Raw genomic sequence first — 14,130 nt, 5'->3', positions numbered from 1 at the left:
AATATATTATATTATAATATTGTTAATTAACTTAGTTCGTTTATTAGATTGATATATCATATTATTTAAAATATTAGTTATTAAAAAATGTAACTCTTGTAAAGAGGTAGAAAATGTTTTATAACATATATTAAAAAAAAATTAGGTATATATAAATATATAGGTACTTTAAAATTGTAATTCTGTTTCACATTTTATATACAGAAATTTACCTAATTCTTGTTGAATTTGGCAAAAGATTTTTTCATAAAAAAAAACTATAATTCGAAAAAAATTAAGAAGAGTTCTATATATATAAAAAATATTTCATTTAGATGTACATTTTTTTAAGCAAAATCTTTTGCGTACTAATAAAACAGTCAAAATTTTTTTTGAATCAAAATAATTTGTATTAATTTTTATATTAAAATTTATTGTTATTTTTTGCTCGGGCGAAAACTTTTGACAAAATAATGGTTCGGTGTTTTTTCTGGACAGAATTATTCCAGACACAAATTTTTGAAGACAAAAATTATTTTTAATATTTTATTTAAAAAAATAATTAAGTTAAGCATTTTAATTGTTAAATTTTTACTACTAAGCTCAATATTCAAATCAACTTAAATTAAATCTACTGAATCAATATTTTTATTTTGTGCACAAACGCAAATAAATGACAATTTTGAGCTTGTCTCAATTCCTTTTTTTTATCATTTAAAATGTAATTTTTGTCTAAATCCGTTTTAAAACATCTTTATAAAATATAATAGTAAAGAAATGTAATAAAATTTATTTCTCGCGTGACTTCAAACAACTTTTTTTTATTGTACAGTACGACATACTTTTAAGTTAAATATCATAAGTTTTAAAAACTTATAATTTAGATTACTAGCTAATCAGAATTTGGCTTTATATATAAATATGTCAGATAATTCATTACCCAAAATGGTGGCTTTTAAAAAAATTGTAATATATATGTTAAAAAATATAAAAACAAAAATGTTAATCAATATAAATATAAGTATATACGTTTTGCCTAAGAAAATCAATGAAAATATTTTTTAGCATTATTTTTTTTAGTCCAAAAAATTTAAACTTAGAAATAACAGTGAAAAAAAAATTTATAGCTTTATTTAAAAAAAAGGTATTTACATTTTTAATATTATTTTTTAGAAAACTTCAAATTTTACTTTTTAAATCATTATGGATCATCCACTAGCTATCATAAAATATATCGAAATACATCGAAATATAATAAAAGGCAATTTTTCAGAATAATTTAATGGAAATATAATTAGTTAATGTGTTTTCAAAACCTATTAAATCCCATATAAATGACAAAAAATGTTCTATTTTTTAATATGAAACATTTTTAATTTTTTGTTAGCGGAAGAATAAAAAGCTGCATTTTTAAACAAGATGCTGGCTAACGAACTAAGCCAAGCTATAAGGGCCCATACGCACTGTCGGCTAGCCGCCGGCGACTAGGGACCGCCGGCTCAAAAACGCAGGTAGCTAGGCTAGGCGGCTAAGCCGAGCGACTCGATGTCGGGTAGTACATTCGCGAAGAAATTGCAATATTAATTTTAAAGAGAAAAAAATATTATTTTATTTTCAATATAATATTGAATTTCCCCGTATGAAACGCTTTTTGTTTCCCAAATGCAATTATAAATGTATCTGTATTATGTTAATAAAATTAATTTAAATTGAGAAGCAAGAAATAATGTAAAATAATTATGCATATTATTTCACAATATTTTGTTTTCGTTATCAATATTCATATAAAATTATTGTAAACGATTCGGGATTCAATTTCTACGATGAGCGTTTCTGTGTCGACGCCATTTTTTGTGAATGATGTATAAGTCGCCTCGAAAGTCGCTCCTCGTGCGAATGCACTCATCTAAACCCATGCTTTTATAGGTTGCCGCGACAGGCAAGTCGCCTGTGCATCACCTCTGCGCAGGATCGCGCCTGACGCTCCGGCGACTCGGCGCCTGCGTGCGTATGCACCCATTTAAAACCATATAAAGTACAGTCGCCGGGCGGCTAGTCGCCGGCGGCTAGCCGACAGTGCGTATGGGCCCTAAATAAGCTTTTTTTTATCACATATAAATGACAAAAAATTTAAATATTTTTTCAATTTTTGTGAATTAGGTTTTTTACTGGTGTAGTGATTTTTAATTTTTTTAAATTGCTGCCATTTTTAACCAAAATGGATGATCAAAATAGCTAAATAATATTCCTGAAATATTTCAAAACTCAATTATTTTTTAAAGTTTAATGAAAAGTGATTTTAAATATGCTGCTATTGTATTCACAAATACAATTATGTTTCATATAAAATATATTATATACCCTATTTTGTTCATTCAAAATATAGACAATTGTAGCGATTTATATGTATTATTTATATTATTTTTACTATGAAACTTAACCTAACATTTCATATAAAAATTATTATCGAAAAAAATATTAATGGTTAAGTATTACCATAAAGAAAACTTAATAAAAATCAAATTCAAACTATTTTAGTACAAACAGTACGTTGCAAATATGTAACATTATGTAAATATGGGATTTATGAAGCCATATTAAAATATCATTACAGTTTGGAGTTTATTGCAAATTTTTTAAATATATAACTCAGCTTTAAAAAGCATTGAATAAAAGTATTTTATAAATCCGATTTTAAGAAATTGCAACATCACACATTTTTTAACTATTTCTGATGCATATTAGAGAATACTGATTTTTTACCAAACAAAGCTTTGTGTTTTTAAAAAAAAATAATTCAATACGATTTAATTATTGTTTTAATTTGTATGAAACCGGCAATGACTATAGATTTTTCATTATTAAAAACTGCAAATTACACATACATATTTTAAAAAAGTAGTAATTCCTACACCTAGATTACTTTAAATACTATTGTTTTTTTCTATATCAAATGATTCTGCTTTAACCGTGTGATTTACATTTTTTATATGCTTCTATATAACATATTTTAATCATCTGTACACTTTCACAATATTATAAATTAAGGTTTTTTTAACTTTCGCATACTTAAAGCTTTTTATTAATACAAATCACAATTGAATATATAGATTTTTAATTATTTATACTTTTCAGTACATTATTATAAAATATAAAAAAATTATATTATATTTTATAAAATTGTTTTAAATATAATAGAAAGTAATAACGATCGTGTCAATTGTATACCAAGTATCTCTCGATATTTCTTTCTTAGCTATGAATATAACTGAAAAAGTAATCCACTGACTGTGATTTTTGAATCGAATATATGTACATATTCAAATGAAACATTTGCAAGCAAAAACGATACATTTAAATGATCGTTCGTTATTTTCTTGGCTAGTCTGTAGAGTAAAATATTTATTTTTCAAGAAGATCTTTAATTAATGTTTAATCATGGCCGGGCGAAATTTTCTCACAGATACCGCAGCATCTCCATTAGCCTTCGAATAATTTCGCAAACTTGTTTAATTAGCGCAAATAAATCTCCGCCGGCCGAGCCCTTTTGCAAAATTTATTCGCTATACACATTATTATTATGAAGCTTTTCGGATTATACTATTGAATTCCACCCTCAGGTTCTTGATCTCGGTCCCAAATAGTATCGCGCAATCTGCCGCTAATTACCCGACGACGTCAGTTTCAAACTCAAACTGAAACTCGTCGAGGTGAAAGGGTTGGAAGGACACACAGGCTTGTTTGAAGGCTGACACCGACAGAAGTTCCAACAAAACATACAGGGCCGGTTTGGGCCGCTCTGAAAATTTAGAACGATTATAAATGACATTTATGAGTAACTTTTTAATTAATTACTTTTAAATTTGCTTATTTTAATTAATGATTAGATAAGATTGAATAGGCAACGAAAATATATTGTAACAATATAAATGTACAGTCAAATGTTCAAGATAAAAATATACAATTTTAGCTATATTTAATTTATAATTAAAAATATCATAATTCAAGTAAAAAAAACTTTTTTTAAAAAAGCATGAACATAAAAAATTCTAAATTAATTATTATATAAAGTACACATTTATTAAATTCAAGGTTATATGTGTTCGATCATTTCACCAAAAGTAGTAGAATTGACGCAATGTAACCATAATTGCTTCTTAAGACGATGGAAGAAGTTATGCAAACTTTTTCTCGCATCATCTTCTCAATTTGCGTCAGACCTAAATAAGTCCTGTTTAGTTAAATCACACCTTCGGAGCCACTGTGAGCTAACTTGAGTCTCAAGACAACCTAGGCAAACCAATAAACCAGATATTTATAAGATATTGCACATTTACTCATAGGTGTACTCACAACACCTGTACTCATAGGTGTCACAAAATTAATGTCGTTTTTAATCGCTTTTAAATGTTTATTTTAATTTGCATGATTCAAAATATAATTCTATTCTAAGAACTCAACATTCTCCCACGTCTCAATCTTTTTTTTAATTCCAGTAGCATAAAATGTTGGAGGCTTAGCTGCAAATATTTCAACAGCCACCTTTTTACATCGTCTACATTTTGATCTTTTTGTTCTAGAAAGTGTTGCATAGATAATATAATATATCCAAGATTATTCTTAGTAAATTATTTTAACCATTTTGACAATGATTACTAGACAATAAATTAAAAATAAGGCAGAATAGGTAGAAAGTAGGATTCTAAATGTGGCCTATAAGGTTTTCGCAACCGTTCTATATTGAGCAAATACAGGAAGATATCCTAAGTGAGTGTGAATACAATTTCCGGCGGAACACATCTACAATATATGATACAAACCAATGAGAAATTGTAGGTACACAACATAAAATTTCACTACCTATTTATAGACTCAATAGTATAAATAGAAAAAATATGCATTTATGTCTTAGAATATTAGAAATTACTGTAACATATTCTTGACTTACAAGAGTTTTATTTAATATTTAGTATAAAATCTAGTCTTAGACAAAAAGACACATTAATAACTGTGTTATAAAATTCAGTACATTTTTAAACTAAATACTAGAGATTGTAGAAACTCAAATGTGTGCGTATGCAAATAATAGTCATTCCTAAAGCAAAAACCAAATAATAATCAGTGTTAGAAAACAAACAGTGGCAGATAATGTACAAATAGGACAGCTTCTATATAAAAAAGTTAATATATTTACATATTTAGGTTCAATTCTACACTTAAATAAGATGCAAAATAAAATTTAAATTTAAATCTAGCATTTGATAGCTAGAAGCTAAATTTTACCTAGCTTTTATTAGGATTTAATTTAACTAAGGACAAAATAAAAGCAACAGCTCTTCTTGGAATTATTATGGTTGTCTCGGTTGATTCGGTGTAGCTCTGCTTAGTGCAAATTTAGATTAACTTTCATTATTTCAAAGCAAATATTTTTTTTTAATTTAATATTCGAGACCTCTTATTTGCTATATTTAAATATTGTAAAATAAAATCAAAACCGTCACCAATCCGCTGCCTTAAAAGCTCCAACACACGCATAAATAATAAATGCGATCATTAGCGTTTCCGGTGTTAAATCTCGCATCGCCGGAAGCTATCAGCCTTTAAATAAATAAAAAAAAAAAATACGACAGCAAATAATAATAATCTGTTTTTGACCGGTTCGATTTTATGCAACTACCGCTCCATTTTAACGACCCTCTGTTAGATTTTACGACAGATAAAGGGCGGATTTGAAGGAGACATTTTAAAGAGAGTTTTCAGCTGTAAAACGAGCACGTTTAAATGTTTACGCTGGAGTGATCTTGAATTTTTACAATGATACGTAAAAATTTTCCGGGTTGTACACAGAACGGCCTTTGAACAGGTGAAAACACAAACTCTATACCCAAAATCTTAGATATGAAAGACAATGTATCATGAAAGTCCTTGGGGATGTTTTTTGCCGAGCGTTTTGAAATTGTATACATTAAATGTGAATGAGCCTCTTCAGAATTGACGCTTATCTTTCAGCAAATTTTCGTAAAACCTTCTCAATATTGTGTATTCAAGTTTAATCTATATTCTTGACTGTATGTTGAACCTTGATCGCTTAATTTTTTTCAAGTCTTTTTTTTTTTTATTTTAGTATGTTGGTATTTAAAACGGTTAAATGGTAATGTAAAAATATTTATACTGCATTTATTTTATTAAACTTAAATTAAAATTAAATTTAATTTGTATGTATATCTATATTATCTTATAACTAAAGAGACTATTAAATAGGTTTATGTAAATGGATTAGACGTTAGTGAAAATGATTTAGAAAATAATAAAGTATTATGGAGTACCACATATTATTTTATAGTATCACAGAGATCTAAATTTGCCACTTCAAATTTTCAATTTGCATTTAAAATACACTTTTCACATTGTGGGTAACTAAATTTTATTTTAATATAAAACAATACAACACATTGAAGACGCAATTTTTTCAAAATTAGTAGATTTATTTGCGTTTTTAAATCACTGTGAACAACTTATAAAATCACATTGTTCACAGTTATCAACAATAATATGTCACAAATAGTATCTCTAAAATATCTCGTTTTAATTTGTGCAATAAATCCTATGCTTACGCGACGATTCTTGCACATTCGATAGATTTCTCGCAACTCGCGGCGATCGCCAAGACAAAATTTGCGTCACAAAGAATCACGGGTTTTACGCGCCATAAAAATTGTTCCCGTGCACATCCACAGATTTTTTTGAAAACATAGATTTCCCGATGTTTTAAATACTATTTAATGTTGTGTTTTGGGCCATAAATAAAAATACAAACCGAATGTTCAGTATCGCTGATTTACATTTTACACTATGTATAATGAGGTAACATACTTGACACAAATACATGATATATTAAATGCCCCATATTTTATTTCCTAGGGGCACTTCAGAAATCCAAAAAAAAAATCACACTTCCGTATCTTTCTTTTGCTTATAACTAATTTATTTCTTCAAATAGAGTATTTAATGCAACATTGCCTACCAATAATTGTATTTTTTTTGGAAAACTTTATGTTTTAAAATAACAAGCATTTTGATCATTGCTTTACATTAAGTAAATCTAATGAACACTTTAATATTATTCGTGAGACACCAAACCGAATTTAAAATCTGTAAATCTGAGTTCAATCAATAGATGTCAGATGGTTTAACCTAGCTTGATTTTTCTTAATTATTGTATAATATATATGTTTTAGTGTAAGATTAAAAAATCTAGGAATACCTAAATTTTTTTATTATAATTAAATAACAAGAACTAATTTAAATCTTCCAGCCTCAGTAAAAATATCAACGATTGCAACATTTTTTTGAACCTTTTATAAAAAATATAAAAAAAAATTTTTGTACCTTTAATAAAAGATAAAAATTTGAATTGTTTTTTTTTAAACTGCAACTTCATATACTATGTAACCTTAGTACCTTGCATTTGTTGCACCGCCCTTGTAGCTGCCCCTATATGTAAATAAATTCATAGAAAGATGTTGCAATTTAAAAAAAAAACAATTTAAATTATTAATTTTTATAAAAGGTTCAAAATTTTTTTTAATTGGACCCCCTACTAATATGCAGGCTGGTTACCTTGCACACGTTGCACCACCCTGATGACCACTTACATGTGTACCTGAAGGTATAAAATTAAGAACACGTGTACATAAATTTGAAATAAAGAAGTTGCAATTTTAAAAAAAAATTTTAATTACTGATTTTTATTAATTGTTAAAAAAAAATTTTTCAATTTAAAAAAAAAAAAAAAATTTTGAATTTTGTATAAAAATTAATATATTTTTTTTTTAAAAATTAAAAAAAAAATTTTGAATTTTTCATAAAAATTAATATTTTTTTATGCAACTTCTTATACTGTGAAAGCTGTGTACCTTGCACTTGCTGCACCACCTTTGTAACTACCCCTATGTGTAGATAAATTTATTGAAAGAAGTTGCAATTTAAAAAAAAACAATTCAAAAAACAGTTGAAAAAATTTTTTGGACCCCTTTATAATATGCAGCCCGGGTACCTTGCACCCGTTGAACCGCCCTGGTGACCGCCTCTATGTGTACCTGAAGGTATAAAATGAGACACATGTACATTAATTTATATTTTCCCTTACACAAAAATCTTTCGAGTTAGGCTACGTTAGGCTATGCTACGATAGTGAGGTTATGCTACGATAAATCGTAGCATAACCCAACTCAGCCTAACTTAATTCCTTATAAAAACACATTTTGCCTGAAAATAATAGGTTTATATATAGAATTTATTAAAAATTCAGGACACGATAACTTCCGCCGCTTTTATTATATTATTATAATTTTTTTTCCAAAAAATGGACCTTGTCAACATCTCAGATATATTTGTTAACCAGCTATATCCACCATTTTGTATCAAAATGGTGGCTATTTAAAAAATAAAAAAATCGTATCTTTGCTAAAAAACATTTTATAGAAAAAAGTAAAGAAAGTAAGAATGCTTTATATTAAAAATAAAATAAAAATTAAAATTAAAAAAACACTTTTTTCACATTTTTGTTAATTATTCGTTTTTAAGACACAAACTGCCGCAGTTTTAAACACTTATTTTTTTCTAAAAATAAATTTTAAATCTATTTTTGCTTTTTTTGTTTACATTTGATTTTTTTCTGAAAGGAATCTTGATAAAGCACATCCAACTACTTAAAACACGTTGGTTCATAAAAATCAATGTGATAATCTCTGTACGCAAACAACACTCACACAACAGAATATGTATTGTTGTAACTTTCAGTAATTACTTATATATTGTTTTTATCTAACTCAATATAAAAGTATATCGCGTAGGAATAATCAGAATAATTATTTTTTATCTGACATAATATAATAGATTTTCACCTAATGAGATAACATGTACACTTTGTGTACATCACAGTAAATATGACGCTAAAATCGATTAATTTTATTCCAAATACTTTCAGCACAATTTAATATTCAATAACAAAATCATTGAAATATTTTGCAGAGGCATGCTTTGCATATTTTTAATTGTATATCGTCAATGAGTATAATGAAAAATTTAATTAATAGTTGCTTTATCAATTAATTATATGTTTTATTTTCAGGACAAGGTTCAGTTAGGAGAACTTATGCTGTCTCTGTGCTACCTGCCGACAGCCGGCCGATTAACCTTAACTGTAATCAAAGGTCGCAATTTGAAAGCTATGGACATCACAGGATCCTCAGGTGAGTCATTCAGACATCTCACTATTATGCCATAGGGAATTCTGAAAATCTATTACAAATTCATTCGATTCTCTTAACCCGCCTCCCGTGCGTACAGTTCGAATAGAAAAGAACGACTATTTGTTTGCTTCTACACAAATGTATGGAAATTTACCCGTATTTAATTACAATCGTTACAATTTACGGCCCCATTACTTAAACTCGTCCAGAGAGTTCGGATTTCAAAACCATGAAACAAGGAACATTTTAAACTGACTGAATCTTTCTATGATACTCTTCAAGAATGTAACAAATATACATTGATTAAAAGTCTGGCTAGTACGACGATCGGTGAAGTGTGGCTCGCGAGCCGCTTACGGCTTATATAAAATACAACTTTATTATTTTTTACTATAATCTACAATTTTTTAACTATTTATAAGTACATACATCATGTGTGGCATTCGGAGGTTATATTAAATTATTATTTAATATTTTTATTATTTTTTTATTATATGTAGTATTGTGATATTTTCTTATTATGACAGCATATTAAATAGCAGGATATAGTTAACACACAATAACCCTGTTTTCGACTTTCTATGCCATAAAAAAATATCTAGGTCAATTATCCTTTTATAGCGTTTCAGGGACTCGTGTCCTTTTATTACGATGTTACAACAGTATTTGTACCTTCCTGGAATTATTACGCTCACATATTTTAAATTATTAGATTTTAATAAAATAACTCATTAGCAACGTAATATAATCAAGTTAACTACGTTATTGAAGCATTGTGGCGTTTTTGCTATAGAGCCTTTTAAAATATTATTTAACATTTTACACTAAAAATACATTGAAATTTTATTAATTGCTTTGTATAATTTTATTCTAAAATTTTGTACATAAAATAACTCTAAGCTGTACTGTTATAAACTATATATAATACATGTGTAAAAACATCTTTCAGTATTAAATAAGTTTATTTTAAAATGTAAATGTAGTGAAATAAACCCAGTTTTAAAAATATATTTTATCATTAAAACCAGATCTGGAATATATTTTTTACCAAAACGAAATATTATTATAGTAGTGTTACATTAACTGGAACGATGAACTTCTAATTGAAATGTATACATACTTCAATTTTTAGAATTTCAAATCTAGATTTATATTTTATTATTTTCGTCCGCCAGCAAAGCTGTGCCTTGGAAGCATTTACATATCAAGTCAATTCCTGTCACATTGAACGACTGTCCATGTTATTTTATTGTCATGGTGAAGGCAAAACGAGTCGGTAATCGAAGTCGCTCCAAGCGAAAAGGAAAATCACTATGAATCAATAGGATTCTGGAAATAAACACATTCATTGTCATAAATGCGTCAGTTAAAACTGTAATCTCAATCACAATGTGTTCAATGCCTTTATAAATAACCACATTTCAATGCAGTGTTTTACTGTATCTAATTTTAGGATATGTAGATGTAGATATTAATTATATAATTGGGCAATTAAGAAAAATAGGCGTGCTTAAACTGATATATTTTTTTGTACTAAAAATTATGTAACAGCGAGGGGAGTAAGGATGCTCCGTGAATAATACGACCGTATGATCCTACAGTTGCAACAACTAATTTAATAATTTCGTGTTTAGAGTTAAATCATAATGAAATTATTAATACTTTATACGTGTATATAATAATAATTACATATAATTCGATTGATGCATTTCAATATATTACGCGCATATGTAATATGTTATTGTGACAACATCGAGAGTCTGATACAATACTGAAATAAATCTATAATCACTTTCGTGTCAATTATATACATTATATTAAATTAAACACGAATATTTTTAACCCAAGAAAACGTTTTTTCTATAAAAATGATACAATGAAAACTTAAAAGTATTCAAAAAAATCTTTAAATAGATTGTCCTAAAAAAATATTTCCAATACAAAAACCGATTAAAAGTTCCGTATAAAACTATTGAAACAATCCATTCAAAGTTTTTGGAGATTCACGTTTTTAGTTAAGCAGATTTTTAATATAAAATTGAGAAAAAATATTAATAGAGAGCTTTAAATTGTTAAAATATTTTTAATTTCTTGCTAATATGGAATTTAAATTAATGATTTAAGTAAAAAACGTGTTTTTGCAATATTTAATATTTTATTAGTCAGAGTGGAGAGAATATTTGTATTCTTAAATCTCGTTGTTATACCAATTTTCAGACAAATAATGAACATGGTATGCTATGAAATAGATTTAAATAATTATCGTATAGAAAATTATTATTTTATTTTACATAACTACCTGCCTAACCTTCAAACATTTATATTAAATCAGACCGTATCAAATTTCACCCCAATTATATCTACAATCATCTCGTCAATCCGGCAACGTGATGTGATTTTAATTATCGCACACACAAAAGTCCCTTAACGAACGATTCACAAAAGCAAGAGTCTCTTGCGTTCTAATTAATTCAGGCCCAAAATTCTGTTAAGTACATTATTTTCCACATACTGTCACACACCTTGCATCGCCTGATTAAATCTCGACTAAATTTCCCATCAATTTGCTGTTTAATTAACTTTCCTGCTTCGTTGTTACGTGCGTGTCTTTTCAAAAGGGCCGACAGGAAAAAGAATGAAAACGTGTAAGAGATTACCCGTAAATCCTTGGCTTTGCCCATCAAAGGCCACTGACCTATTACCTATTGATGATAAGCTCTGTATAATTTATTAAAGCGAAAATAAAACTTAAAGCTAACATAAATACCACCAAGCAATCTTGCGTGTTTTTATTATAATTTTCATTAATATTTTCTTGTAAAAATAATTTTTACATAAGAGTTGAGGCAAAGGTAAAGATATTACGCCTGTAAACCTCTTGGGAGAAATTTGAGTAAAAGTTTACAATAATTACCAATGCTTTACATATTTTTAATGAGATTTATGTAATTATGTATTTTCAAGAATAAATATAAGTACTATTTTATTGCATAATACTGCAGAAATTATCTAATAGAATTTTTAAGTATTTTTTACTATTTTTTTTTATCTATGAGTTTCTATAGCGAATATTGTTTACATAAATATACCGTCCTTTTACAAAATAAATTGGAGTTCTTAAGAGGATTAAATCCTTGTGTCGTATTTTATCCCTTTCTATATTTCTTCTTTTCTTATTTGCTTACATAGTTTCTAGATTGTGGTTTATATTTATTACTTGCTTATTATATGTATAGACTTTCCTTATCCAGAGAAAATGTGACACAAAAAAATAATAACTTATTTATTATTTCGTAGAAACGATCTTTACGATGATAATGGAATTTTTTTCATACATTAATTATTTATGTATATTAAACGTTATTTTTATAAAATTTTTTTTATCATTATTCAATGCCTTAAATTAATTTTTAATAAGTTGTAATAATATTTAAATTAGCAAAGCTGGCATATTTTTGCATATAATTTTATTAGGTATTTTTAAAAAATATAATTGTAATTAAATTCTAATATTTAATCTAATTTATGGTTTAGATGTTTTCCTTCTGACGAATTAAGTGGTGTTAAAATAATCATATATAGTGTTTCAATATATATATATATATTGACAATTATAATGGTGACCACCAAACAGACGCTTTACCTTATTTAAAAACTATACATTGAACAAAGATGTCAGCGTATCAATTGCATCTATATGGGTCGGCCGGCAGGCAATTAATCACTCGCCGATCGACCAGTTGTAGAGGTCCACAATTTGTGCACACAACAGCACTGAACTTTGTTTACTTTTAGACTCGGTCTAATTCGTATTGAGCAAAGCTATACCGAGCAACTTCACTTAACAGTTGCCACACCAAAAACATTATTAATTTTATAAGCAGATTTGCTAGCTTATTATTACAATTTTTTTATTATTATTATTCATCTTCAATTCAATAGCCAATTTCAATTAAAAATAAAACGAATTCGATGCTCTGTTTCATTCGTATAAAAGCTCTTAAACGATGTTCCTAAAATATATATTTTTCTTAATTAGTCCTTTCATTTATCAACACAAATAATACGTAACACAAATCCGTCGTTGAAAACGCTAAATGTTTACGAAACACGACCTGTAAAAGCTCCAATTCTAACGGAAATTGAAGGTTACTGGTGTTATTTTTCACCGTTCGAGTTGTGTATTTATAGTGCTCGTCCCGGAGCGGGACCTTAACATTGAACCACTTGCCTCGAAAATGGGTCATTGTGAATTAACGTACGCAAGTCGCGGATGCTAACCTCGGCCAACCGGTTCGCAAGGGTCGCGGCAGTGACCCACTTTAGGGCTAAGGCTGGGTCGCCAGGGGGTCGACAACCCCTCGCTTGTCGACCCATCAAACTAGGCTCTTGGGATAAGTTAATAATTGGAGTTTAAAAATATATGGGATTGAAGTTTTATGGGCACTTTAGTGCCAAATTAGGAAATTATAAAATAATATATTTATTGGTGAGCTCTAACTGCTAACTACAGAGGTGCGCAAACTGGGATACGCAAAAGTACTTTGAACGTAAAACATTAACTATCGGGCTTTATTCAATAAAAAATTGATTTAATTGTTTTAATATTTTAAACGCTAAAATTATTTTTTTTACAATTGACCACTCCGGCGATCAGTAACGGAGGGTAAAATAACAATAGTATTATGCTTAGAATAAAGTGTATTATAAAAGAGAAGCTTTTTCGTCGGTACTTACGTGCTATTTGGCTTACGTTCTAATTGTTCTTTTAAAAAATCATTTGTTCCAAGAATTAATTTTACTTTTGATTTATTTTTACCTTTGAGCAAGACTTTTGCGACAAACGGATAAACCTAAAATGTTAGTTTAAAATCCTTTTAAAGAAATTAGTAATGTA

The 14,130-nt window shown here is 27.8% G+C and overlaps 1 protein-coding gene across 3 annotated transcripts in view; it reads left to right on the top strand.

The window, feature by feature from the left end:
- Positions 1 to 14,130, top strand: part of LOC148237190 (synaptotagmin-10-like) — a 118,503-nt gene that overhangs the window by 76,107 nt on the left and 28,266 nt on the right. For all 3 annotated transcript variants that reach the window (XM_088183628.1, XM_088183630.1, XM_088183629.1), the window contains exon 8: positions 9,113 to 9,233. In XM_088183628.1, coding sequence (XP_088039754.1) covers positions 9,113 to 9,233 — 121 coding nt within the window. The remainder of the gene's footprint in view (positions 1 to 9,112; positions 9,234 to 14,130) is intronic.

The sequence above is a fragment of the Plectrocnemia conspersa genome, unplaced genomic scaffold (genome assembly GCF_051122295.1).
Source record: "Plectrocnemia conspersa isolate PC_06_02 unplaced genomic scaffold, ASM5112229v1 ptg000003l, whole genome shotgun sequence".
NCBI lineage: Eukaryota > Metazoa > Arthropoda > Insecta > Trichoptera > Polycentropodidae > Plectrocnemia > Plectrocnemia conspersa.
This window is presented reverse-complemented; position numbering and strand designations above follow the sequence as displayed.